This window comes from Mustelus asterias, unplaced genomic scaffold (genome assembly GCF_964213995.1).
Source record: "Mustelus asterias unplaced genomic scaffold, sMusAst1.hap1.1 HAP1_SCAFFOLD_2722, whole genome shotgun sequence".
In the NCBI taxonomy this organism is placed as follows: Eukaryota; Metazoa; Chordata; class Chondrichthyes; order Carcharhiniformes; family Triakidae; genus Mustelus; species Mustelus asterias.
The window spans coordinates 35,508-48,239 of NW_027592667.1; the positions used below are offsets into that span (position 1 = coordinate 35,508).

Sequence of the window (12,732 nt, forward strand, 5' to 3'; positions counted from 1 at the left end):
ACAGGTCACCCTCCAAATCATACAGCCCCTCAGCATCCATATAAATGTGAAGAAACCCCATCCCCCCCCCACTCACTCACTCCGTCCCCTCCCAGATCCCCCCCCACCCCGTCCCCCACCCCCGCTCACTCCGTCCCCTCCCAGATCCCCCCCCCCACCCCGTCTCCCACCAGCCCCCTCCATCCCCTACCAACCCCCCCGCGCTCACTCCATCCCCGACCAGCCCCCCCTCTCCGCTCACTCCATCCCCAACCAGCCCCCTCCCTTCACTCCGTCCCCTACCAGCCCCTCCGCTCACTCCATCCCCTACCAAACCCCCCTCCCCCCCGTTCACTTCGTCCCCCACCAGCCCCTCCCCCGCTCACTCCGTCCCCAACCGGCCCCTCCACTCACTCCATCCCCTCTCAGCACCCCCCCTGCTCACCCAATCCCCTACCTGCCCTTCCACTCACTCCGTCCCCTACCAGCCCCTCCACTCACTCCGTCCCCTACCAGCCCCTCCACTCACTCCGTCCCCTACCAGCCCCTCCACTCACTCCGTCCCCCACCTGCCCCTCCACTCACTCCGTCCCCCACCAGCCCCTCCACTCACTCCGTCCCCCACCAGCCCCTCCACTCACTCCGTCCCCCACCAGCCCCTCCACGCACTCCGTCCCCCACCAGCCCCTCCACGCACTCCGTCCCCCACCAGCCCCTCCACTCACTCCGTCCCCCACCAGCCCCTCCACTCACTCCGTCCCCTACCAGCCCCTCCACTCACTCCGTCCCCTACCAGCCCCTCCACTCACTCCGTCCCCCACCTGCCCCTCCACTCACTCCGTCCCCCACCAGCCCCTCCACTCACTCCGTCCCCCACCAGCCCCTCCACTCACTCCGTCCCCCACCAGCCCCTCCACGCACTCCGTCCCCCACCAGCCCCTCCACGCACTCCGTCCCCCACCAGCCCCTCCACTCACTCCGTCCCCCACCAGCCCCTCCACTCACTCCGTCCCCCACCAGCCCCTCCACTCACTCCGTCCCCCACCAGCCCCTCCACTCACTCCGTCCCCCACCAGCCCCTCCACTCACTCCGTCCCCCACCAGCCCCTCCACTCACTCCGTCCCCCACCAGCCCCTCCACTCACTCCGTCCCCCACCAGCCCCTCCACTCACTCCGTCCCCCACCAGCCCCTCCACTCACTCCGTCCCCCACCAGCCCCTCCACTCACTCCGTCCCCCACCAGCCCCTCCACTCACTCCGTCCCCCACCAGCCCCTCCACTCACTCCGTCCCCCACCAGCCCCTCCACTCACTCCGTCCCCCACCAGCCCCTCCACTCACTCCGTCCCCCACCAGCCCCTCCACTCACTCCGTCCCCCACCAGCCCCTCCACTCACTCCGTCCCCCACCAGCCCCTCCACTCACTCCGTCCCCCACCAGCCCCTCCACTCACTCCGTCCCCCACCAGCCCCTCCACTCACTCCGTCCCCCACCAGCCCCTCCACTCACTCCGTCCCCCACCAGCCCCTCCACTCACTCCGTCCCCCACCAGCCCCTCCACTCACTCCGTCCCCCACCAGCCCCTCCACTCACTCCGTCCCCCACCAGCCCCTCCACTCACTCCGTCCCCCACCAGCCCCTCCACTCACTCCGTCCCCCACCAGCCCCTCCACTCACTCCGTCCCCCACCAGCCCCTCCACTCACTCCGTCCCCCACCAGCCCCTCCACTCACTCCGTCCCCCACCAGCCCCTCCACTCACTCCGTCCCCCACCAGCCCCTCCACTCACTCCGTCCCCCACCAGCCCCTCCACTCACTCCGTCCCCCACCAGCCCCTCCACTCACTCCGTCCCCCACCAGCCCCTCCACTCACTCCGTCCCCCACCAGCCCCTCCACTCACTCCGTCCCCCACCAGCCCCTCCACTCACTCCGTCCCCCACCAGCCCCTCCACTCACTCCGTCCCCCACCAGCCCCTCCACTCACTCCGTCCCCCACCAGCCCCTCCACTCACTCCGTCCCCCACCAGCCCCTCCACTCACTCCGTCCCCCACCAGCCCCTCCACTCACTCCGTCCCCCACCAGCCCCTCCACTCACTCCGTCCCCCACCAGCCCCTCCACTCACTCCGTCCCCCACCAGCCCCTCCACTCACTCCGTCCCCCACCAGCCCCTCCACTCACTCCGTCCCCCACCAGCCCCTCCACTCACTCCGTCCCCCACCAGCCCCTCCACTCACTCCGTCCCCCACCAGCCCCTCCACTCACTCCGTCCCCCACCAGCCCCTCCACTCACTCCGTCCCCCACCAGCCCCTCCACTCACTCCGTCCCCCACCAGCCCCTCCACTCACTCCGTCCCCCACCAGCCCCTCCACTCACTCCGTCCCCCACCAGCCCCTCCACTCACTCCGTCCCCCACCAGCCCCTCCACTCACTCCGTCCCCCACCAGCCCCTCCACTCACTCCGTCCCCCACCAGCCCCTCCACTCACTCCGTCCCCCACCAGCCCCTCTGCCTCCAGCTAATGTGGTGAAGACTTTCCCTTAAGGACACCTTTGTAAACTTGCCTGCAAACAGGCAGGGGCAGTGGCTGCTTTGTGCAGACTGGTTTTGCCCTAATCTCTCCTCCTCTCCTGACAACCATGGGTTTAAACAGTGAGTTCCTCTCGATGCTGCACCCTATTACCAGTTGGCATCTTCCCAGGATCAAAGACTGTGGTTTTACTGAAGGAATGCTGTGTTTGGACAGAGCCCAATGCTTGGATTTTTCCTAGTATGGGCACTCGGAATTACCAATTAAATACAGACAAGGAGGTGAACAGAAGAGTGGGGAATGGCAAAGGGAACTGCACAAGGCTGTAGCTTCCCAGATACTCCCTTTGCCTGAAGCCATATCCACAGTTTAATGCGACTGTATTCCTCCTACACATAATCCATTTTGTAAACTCAGTCCCACAAATATACCAAAACAAACAATTAAAAGGTGGTTAGTTTTAGTTGTCTGGGTAAACAGAGGACTTCAATTTACCATCGACAGGATATATTAAAAAAAAGTTAAACCATTTCTTATAAGCCACTGTGATTAATGTTAGAGATGCCAACAGTGGCAACGCCCACCTCCCAGAACACACAACGATTCACAGCAAGGGAGAGACAGAGCACAGGTACAAGAGGCTATCACATCATCTGATCTAGACAAACCCAAGACACAAGGCTCGCCAAGACAGGGGAGTGAGAAGGAAAGAGAGAGCGAGAGACAGGGAAATCATCCATAGACGGGGAGCGAGGGGATGGGGGAGGGAGCGAGAGAGAGGAGGAAAAGCGGGAGCAAGAGGGGGAGGGTGTAGGAGAGGGATGGAAGGAAGGGCAAGAGAGGGAGAGACAGGTGAGGAACAGAAAGAGAGAGATGGTTAGAGAGAGAAAGACAAGGCAGGGAGATGGACAACGACTTTGAATAAAGAGATTAAAATGGTGCAATGGAATGTGTCACAAATAAATATCCCAGCCTCCTGGGGGGAATGGTTTGTCGTTGCCAGTTATGGCCCTCACCACCCCCACAGACACATGGGAAAGGGGCTCGCCTTCTGTGTTTGCAGCAGCAGTGCCCCCCCCCCAACTCCCCACTGCCTTCAATCCAGAACCTAAAGGCTTTTGATTTCTCTTCTCTTCCATCGAAATGACAGGGAATGGAGACAGGGTGGAAGCAACTAAAACCTCAAATATTCAGCCCGATCTGTCTCAGCCCATAAACCTCCCTCTATCCCTCATCTCATCTGCCAGAATATACTCAGGTTACATTAGCAGACGATACAATGCAGTTTATTTCTACAAATGATATTTAAGCACCATATTGCACATGCAATGCTCACAGCCCAGAAGTGGCTAATCACACAGCCCCAAAGTACCACCAGATTAATCCAACTAGATGCTTCCAGGAGTCAAGCAGAGGAGTACTCTGAACCCTTGAACAGATTCATTCATCTTCAACGTCTCACTCTCACTTCAATGCTGCTGCTGTGAGGGGCCACAGCTATCAGCTGAACACAAACATTAATAAATTAATAGACTCACACAAACATACAATCGACTGACTGCAGGAGCATCAAGCACAGAATTGGCCAGGGTTCCTTGGAACCAACACAAAACAAGGACATTTCCCACTGTTCAAAAAAAGATTGTGTGTCATGTTGGAGAAATAAGGATATCACAGTTTCACTTTTCTTCCATAGGAAATTCCAGACCCATCAACTGCCCACAACATCCCAGTCAACCCCAGCTGCTTCCTGCGACTCCAGCCCAGTGGCATTGCTGCAGGATTCCTTCAAGGGCAGTTCCAGGATCTGTTACAGCAGCCAGGTGTCAGCATCAGCCATCCCTGGACTGTTCTATACAACATCCCAGTGGTGTGATTCTATTCAAAGCTTGGGGAAGGTGGTCCTTCTGGAATGTTTGTAGGAAGTTCAAACCCATCATGTCAACCAAAAAGAACAGAGTTGAAGGTCCCTCAAGGTTAAAAAAACACAAGGAATGACATCCCCATTCTTCAGAGGTAAATAGGCAAGGAAACAGAAGGCTCAGTCAGCATGCTGCAAGGATTGGGACTGGATGGTTAACATGAGCAGTCCAATGTTCCTCCTCATTCACCACATAACAGCATGTGACTAGGAGCAAGCTCCATCCTACCAACATCGCATACTGAAGCGTCAACATGATCCATAACCTCAGCCAATGTTGTGAAAATGCACCAGTGACAATGGTCTACACACAGCTCTGTGGCTTCATGACAGCTCCTTCACCCTCCAACACCAGCACTCATTAAAAACACAACTGGACTGCTGCTGGACATGGATGGCAGATACCTCCGCTTTTTCGAGATAGCATGAGAGGACTGGGCATTCTCCATCTCCAGACAACTCAGTGAAGGATGGAAGAGTCATGCAGCACTCAACCAAGTCAGACCAAGTCCAATTTCTCACTCAATTGTTAAAAATAGTTAAGAAGAATTTGTCAAACATATTCCGTAGCGGGGACAAAAGGTGCTGGCCGAAATTAGTGCATGCAGAAATTGTTACACAACCTTGCGCTGAGAAAGGACCTCCTAGCCCAGGATGAACGATTAACTTGTGACAATTCAGTCAGAGGTCCTCTGTCTGGTCTGTCCCAATCCTGGATACTGTCGCAGACCCAGATAGTGAGCAGGTGCATGTCACGGATAGGACAGGGTTCAGGTGAAAGGCCCTCACGGTTAAGCAGTACACACTGTCAAAGCTCACACAAACAAAGGAGACACTGTGGGTCTCTCAGAGTTGATCAGTGGTGACCAGAATGGAGAGGAAAGATGGTGCAGTGAATCAGGGAGCTGAAAGTTTTTCAGAACATTGGCGAGGAATTGTACAGGGGCACTGGAATATGGATTGAAACTGGGCGGCAAGGTAACATTGTTGATGAATGGTGTGCGACAGATAAAGCAGAAAGACATGTCATCACAAGCTGCTCGCAGCCAATATCATTCCTGATTCTCAAGGCTGTTACACCAGGCTGTGTCCATCAGCTTCAGGCCTGCCCCTCAGGCTGCAGCTTTTCAAATCAGGGCAAGTTGCCACAGGGGTGATCAAAACATCAGGAGACCATCTGGATCCTTCTGGTTTAAAGAGAAGGTGGGCAGGCGGGCACTTCCAACATGAAATCACTGCATTTGACACCAATCATTGCCAAAAATTCTAATGGGAAGGGCTTAATCTGGGAACATGAAATCCCAGCCAATGCACTGACTAAAAAGTGAGATGCCACAGTAAATATACCTCCCTGATCACAACTCCCCTCCCACCCCCGGACCCCTGCCCTCTCTAGCACCAATTCCCTGCTGTCCTTATGAGCTAGTCAACAGTTGTGCCTCTCCCATCTCCCAACACAGCAGCGAAAAACTGCTCAGTTCCTAGGTCTGTCCAGTCAAAGGTCAACACTTCACCAGTATCCAATGAGACACACGGGTCAAATTGTTCAGTTACACGGAGCTAATTATTAATATCTTTAAAAAAGGTCACAAGTGCAACCAAGTGTCTTTTTAGAAAAGGTTTGTGTTTTTCTCTTTGAACACTTGCCATTTTAGTTTACACTTTTGTTTTAAGGATAAGACGACAAGAGAACGCAGCAGCACATTATCACAAAAAACAAACCCAAAGAGTTGATTGTTTGACAGGGCATTACCACAGCATGACAGTACAGACATGCTTCATTACAGTATCAAGATACAGGCTTGCACACCAGCCTCTCCTACCCACATCCGGCCTCTCGAGGGGAGCGGAAGGCTGAGCGTCAGTCCACATCGGACGATCCTTTACAACCCAATCGGAAAAGATAGTGAAGCCTTGATCTACACACACACATTACCACTCATCACGTTCTATTCAGAGATCACTAGACTATTACAGCTCACCTCCATGCAGTCTAGCTTTAAACAGTGACTCTCTTTTTGACGACTGCTGGGGGTATCTATGCGACAGTACAAAGCTCGGTATGCTTTCTAGTTTTAATGTGTTAAAAAAAGTTTGTTTGCTTTTTAATTTTAAAAACTTCTACTCTTAAACCACGGCACAAGCATCAGACTTGTAATGTCCCAAATTTGGATGGACAAGGCCGTTTGAATCTAGCTGATTTTATTTTAATCTTGTGGAATTCCTCACTACGCTTGCCTATATTTTAATTTATTTTCCTAAATTTCCCACACTTTGCCCCCTCCCGAGTTGTCCAACTGAGAGATTTGACCCTTGGGATCTTTGGAATGTCCCGTGTGTTGTGGCAGATTCCCTCTTCAGAAAGAAGGTGTACCAGATCTTGCTGCCGAATTAATCCAGTTTGCTCTGGTTTAGAGGCTGTTTTTCCCCCGATATTTTCGGAGAAAGGGGGCGTGTTTTTAGTCCCACCAACTCCACCCTAACCCCCCAATGACAGGGCAGTGCAACTCTTAGATGTGGATGATTTCCCAGTAGCCCTCCCAGCAACAGAAACCTGACAAGAGAGAGAGAGAGAGAGACAGACTTTAGTATTAATCCAGAGCACATCAGGAGTTAATAAATCACATCAAAATCACAAGGACCCTAATGGTCAATGAATCAGCTTTAAATTCCACAATAGTTATTCCTCTCAATTCCCCCAAAACAGACCTTAAGCAGCACCAAGAATCTCTGCCCACCAGTACAGTCTGCCAGGACAGACCAGTGCAGGCACCAGGATTCTGTTGAGTGCTGGAAGAGAATGGACTTCCCAACCTCATTCCCATTTCAAATCCCTTCGAGAAAAGGCTCGGATTTTCAGTCCAATGCAGAGACCGGGAATCAACCACCAGGAAATGAGACAGCTTCCAACACCACCACCAAACCCAAGACAGCCGCTGAGCAAGCCAGGTCAGGGAGATGTCGGAGGAATGGCTAACTGCGCTCCTCAGGTTAAACCCCAAGCTATTCCTGCCCCGCCTCAGGATACCCACCTGACATTGTGTCCCTTAATTTCAGCTATACGCCATAGAACGCAGACAGTCGCTCCTTTAGAAGCGGTGGGAACTGTTCTGAAAACTGTTGCCAGTTCTCCTCACCAACCTGTTCCTTGAAGCCATGCAGGATCTGCAAGACGAGACAAACACCGATCGTAATGTTAGAAAGTAGCGACTGATAGGTCTTGGTGTAGCCTCATCATTCATTATGAACTCTTTTGGTGGTAACACAACTGCATCAAGACAGGAAGAATCATTAAAATTCCCCCTTTTCCCCATGGCTTTAATTGCAGCAAGTAGCACACATTCAAAAGTGGGGTAAATGCATCATCCAATGTCACAGTAACCTACACACTATAGGCCACCCGTTTCAATTGTCTGTGCTGCATGAGCGGCGTGTGAACGTGTGTGTAAATTAGTCCTTCAGCAGCCCTGGATCACTAATCACATCCATGTTGGAAGGGACTTATCTGCCAGGATTTACACACCGTTGTATTTATACAACAGTCTCCGATGTAGCAAAATATCCTCGCGCATTTCACCACAGTGTAATTAAATAATTAAAATGGTGCCAAAGATGAGGACACGAGGACAGATGACTAAACATTTAAATAGCATCTTAAGGAGCGTTGGGGAGGACACAGAAGTCTGGAGGAATTCAGCAGAAGAAAGGCTGAGGTGGGGCCAGAGATGAGCAACAAACAGAGGGGGAAACAGTTGATCTTGGCTGCGAGGATGTGGGGAAGCTCAGCTCCAGTTAAAATAGGCCACAAGAGGATACAAACAGTGGGATGGAATGGCCAGGAAACAGTTGGTAACGACGACAATAACTTCAGTTTTCTCCATGTTTCACTGGGGAGCACTCCAGCTCATTCAATCCTCCATGTGGGACAATCACAGAGGCAGTGGGGCAGAGGGGAAAGATTGGGTGCTGTCAACATACACATCACGATTCCAGATCAGGAGCACCCCAGAACCCCAAAGGCATGCTATACCAGAGTGATCCAAGATAAACACTGAAACGGTGATGTGAGTTAAAGCTCCCCAATCCAGAGATTAGATCACTAAACATAGAAACTAGAAGCAGGAGGAGGCCATTCGGCCCTTCGAGCCTGCTCCGCCATCCATTCTGATCATCAAATTCAATATCCTGATTCCCCCCACCTCCCATATCCCTTGATTCCTTTAGCCGCAAGAGCTATATCTAATTTCTTCTTGAAATCAGACAACATTTTGACCTCAACTACATTCTGTGGGAGTGAATTCCACACATTCACCACCCTCTGGGTGAAGAAATTTCTCCTCACCTCAGTAGTAAAAGGTTTACCCCTTATCCTCAAACTATGACCCCTAGTTCTGAACTGCCCCACCATCGGGAACATTCTTTCTGAATCTACCCTGTCTAACCCTGTTAGAATTTTATAAGTTTCTGTGAGATCCCCTCTCACTCTTCTAAACTCCAATGAATATAATTCTAACCGGCTTTGTCTCTCCTCATATGACAGGCCTGCCATCCCAGGAATCAGCCTGGTAAACCTTTGCTGAAACCCCCTCTATAGCAAGGACATCCTTCCTCAGATAAGGACACCAAAACTGCACACAATACGCCAGGTGTGGCCTCACCAACAATTGCAGCAAAACATCCCTATACTCAAATCCTCTCGCTATGAAGGCCAACATACCATTTGCCTCCTTTACTGCCTGCTGTACCTGCATGCTTACTTTCAGCGACTGATGCACGAGGACTCCAAGGTCATGTTGAGTATCAGCCTCTTTCAATTTACACCCATTCAAGTAATAATCTGTCTTCTATCATTGCTACCAAAGTGGATAACCTCACATTTATCCACATTATACTGCATCTGCCATGCAGATGCCCACACACCCAGCCTGTCCAAATCACACTGAAGCATCTCTGCATCCTCCTCACAGCTCACCCTCCCACCCAACTTTGTATCATCTGTAAAATTTGGAAATAATACATTCAGTTCCCTTTTCCAAATCATTGATATATAATGTGAACAGTTGGGGTCCTAGCACAGATCCCTGCGGAACCCCGCTAGTCACTGCCTGCCAATCAGAAAAAGACCCATTTATGCCAACTCTTTGCTTCCTATCTGCTGACTAGCTTTCTATCCATCTCAAGACATTACCTGCAATCCCATGCATTTTAACTTTACACAGTAGACTGTTATGTGAGACCTTGCCGAAAGCCTTCTGAAAGTCTAAATAAACCACATCCACTGGTTCTCCTTGGTCAACTCTATTAGTTACATCCTCAAAAAATTCCAATAGATTCGTCAAGCATGATTCCCCTTTGTAAATTCATGCTGACTTTGTCTGATTATACCACTGCCTTCCAAATGCCGAGCTGTGAAATCCTTGATAATAGACTCCAGCAACTTCCCCAGTACCGACGTTAGGCTCACTGGTCTATAGTTCCCTGTTTTCTCTCTACCTTCCTTTCTGAATAGCGGGCTTACGTTAGCCACTCTCCAATCTGTAGGAACCAGTCCAGAGTCCAAAGGATTTTGGAAAATATCCACCAATAGATCTATTTCCAGGGCCACTTCCTTAAGTACTCTGGGATTAAGTTTATCAGGACCTGGAGATTTATCCACCTTCAATCCCATCAATTTCCCCAAAACCGTTTCTCAACCAATGCGGATTTCCTTCAGCTCCTCACTAAAACATGTTTCTCTCAGCACTTCTTTTGTGAAGACTGAAGCAATGAATAAAGTACAAATGTAATTCCTTGGCCATTTCTTTATTCCCCGTTATGAATTCTCCTGTTTCTGACTGTAAGGGGCCTACATTCGTTTTTGTCAATCTTTTTCACCACATCCATAATAGTAAGAGCGAAGGGGCAAACGAGTTCCTCGCTGGTTACTCGGAGTATATTATCATCGTGCTGTACATCCCACCAGACAGCAGCAACACTTCACAGTTCAAACAGTGAGGAAGCAGCTGCAGTGACCAAGTGAAGCAACAGATTGGTAAATTGGGGATGAGTGCAAGTGCAGAGATGCAGGAAAGATTTCACAGAATGAACACCTACCTTGTAAAACATGTCACGCAGGTCATCCTTTGGGCTCACCCACGAAGCAACAGCATCGCAAAAGAAGATGAAGTCCTACAAGAAACAAAAGTTCCGTCTTAATCTGTTAACATTGTGCACTGTGCAGTGCTGCCCATCCAGCACATTTAGTGGCTAGCGCTGCTGCCTCAGCGCCAGGGACATCCAGGACCCAGGGCCAATTCCAGCCTTGGGTCACTGTCTGTGTGGAGCTTGCATGTTCTTCCCGTGTCTGCATGGACTTCCTCCCACAGTCGGAAAGATGTGCAGGTTAGGTGGATTGGCCATGCCCAAGATATATAGCTTAGGGGGATTTTCAGGATGAAATATGTGGGGTTATGGGGTAGGAGCTGGTGCAGACTCGGTGGGCTGAATGGCCTCCTTCTGCAGGGATTCCATGATACAAGGCCCAGTTATGTAGAGAAGCTGCCTAAAACGCGAACCTGCAAATGGACTAAAGGCAAAGCAACTGGAGTAACATTGCACATTAACTCCCTCATCAGAACTCTGCCTCTTCCCACATGCCTGTGCTGGCTCCGGGCTCCAATCCCACAGACATTGATGTGAGCCCAAGTGGCAACATGAGCCATTCCAGAGGAGGTCAATTCTGTATTCACCCAATGTGGATATTTTGCAGGAGTTATTAGATTGTGATCAGAGGCAGGAACTCTGCCCGACGTTCTCCTCTTTAAACCAGTGGGCCCAGATCACAGTCACTCAGTCTGAGATCAGCCAACTCAACACTGACCGAGAACAGTGACATTTCAGACAGAAAACCAGACCCTTACCTGCACCACACCCCCAGGATTCACACCAATCATCATACAGATCCCTCGGAACGCAGAATCCTTCTCTTCATTATCACGTATATTTCGCAAAGACGTGCACCTGGGAATTACAAAAGCACACTCAGAATCTGGATGCAGCAAAATGGGAGTGTCTTTCAGCCGTCCCTAGCTCTCTGTGAAGCTGATGCACATTATTGCCCCAGGCTGGCCTGAGCGTCAGAGTGATCAGCTCACAAACGAGGTCAGAGAGCCTATTCTTTGGCTCTGGGCTGAAAACAGAAGGAGGGAGGGAACAGGAAATGAACACTCACCACGGTCTGATGAACTGCTGCAGCATGGGTGCAACTTCCTGGGGACATACATAACCTAGACGGCCAATGGTAATAGCTGAGGGGAGGAGAGACAGGAAAATTAACCAACAGCTTAAACATCATTAGTTACAGCTTCTCCCAGAGTCAACACGCTCAGAATAGAAATGTTCAACATCCTTTAGTTCAGGATTCAAATGTCTGCATTTTCTAATCATCACAGCAGTGTTGCAGAGTGCCATAGTCACCACCCTAACCCACCTGCCCAATTGATAAATGCACTAGTGCCCTGTCCTGTGGGTTACATCTGGTATTTACAGCCACAGACTGCTCCAAAAACAACCCCGAGAAACCACAAAGGTACATTACACTTGCCCCAGGATTAGGGAGTGAGGGTGAGAGGCAGCTATCTCCAAGCTGCTGCAGAATGCCCTGGAGCATCACTACCAGCTTAACGTTTATTTATTAGTGTCACAAGTAGGCTTACATTAACACTGCAATGAAGTTACTGTGAAAATCCCCTAGTCGCCACACTCCGGGGTTCAGGTACACCGAGGGAGAATTTGGCATGTCCAATGCACCCTAACCAGCACTTCTTTGGGACTGTGGGAGGAAACCGGAGCACCCACAGGAAACCCATGCAGACACGGGGAGAACGTGCAGACTCCACGCACACAATGACCCAAGCCAGGAATCAACCCTGGATCCCTGGCGACATGAGGCAGCAGTGCTAACCACTGGGCCACCGTGCTGCCCCAGATGTGAAGTGTAGACATATTGAGTGCTCACAATACACTGTGTCTACAGAGTCAGACTAATGCACATCTCATTCCAAAGCTGCTGGCTGTAGCTCAATGATGGTGGTTATTTCCCACCTGCCCTGCATTCAGACACAGCTTTCACCGGGTCAGCAACTCGGGTGGGCATGGGCAAGTCAGGAAAATCATTTCAGCAGCTTTTATATGAACACGCTCACTTTTGACCCCAAGCCCAGGACACCCGAGACGTGTACATCAGCTTCTAACTTACCAGTGTTCTCGAGTAGAGTCTTGGGAGTGTTTGGTCTGTTGATGATCTCCACCAAGTTATTCAGA

At 51.3% G+C, this 12,732-nt stretch overlaps 1 protein-coding gene across 1 annotated transcript; it reads right to left on the reverse strand.

Moving 5' to 3' along the window:
* Nucleotides 1-5,978: 5,978 nt before the first annotated feature.
* LOC144489962 (transportin-2-like) lies at nucleotides 5,979-12,724 on the reverse strand. The gene is made up of 6 exons (XM_078207793.1): nucleotides 12,668-12,724; nucleotides 11,642-11,717; nucleotides 11,331-11,430; nucleotides 10,525-10,599; nucleotides 7,464-7,596; nucleotides 5,979-6,985 (listed from the first exon to the last, which is right to left on the reverse strand). The coding sequence occupies exons 2-5, from the start codon at nucleotides 11,665-11,667 to the stop codon at nucleotides 7,489-7,491; spliced, it is 309 nt and encodes a 102-aa protein (XP_078063919.1). The 5' UTR covers nucleotides 11,668-11,717; nucleotides 12,668-12,724; the 3' UTR covers nucleotides 5,979-6,985; nucleotides 7,464-7,488.
* Between the last annotated feature and the right edge of the window lie 8 nt (nucleotides 12,725-12,732).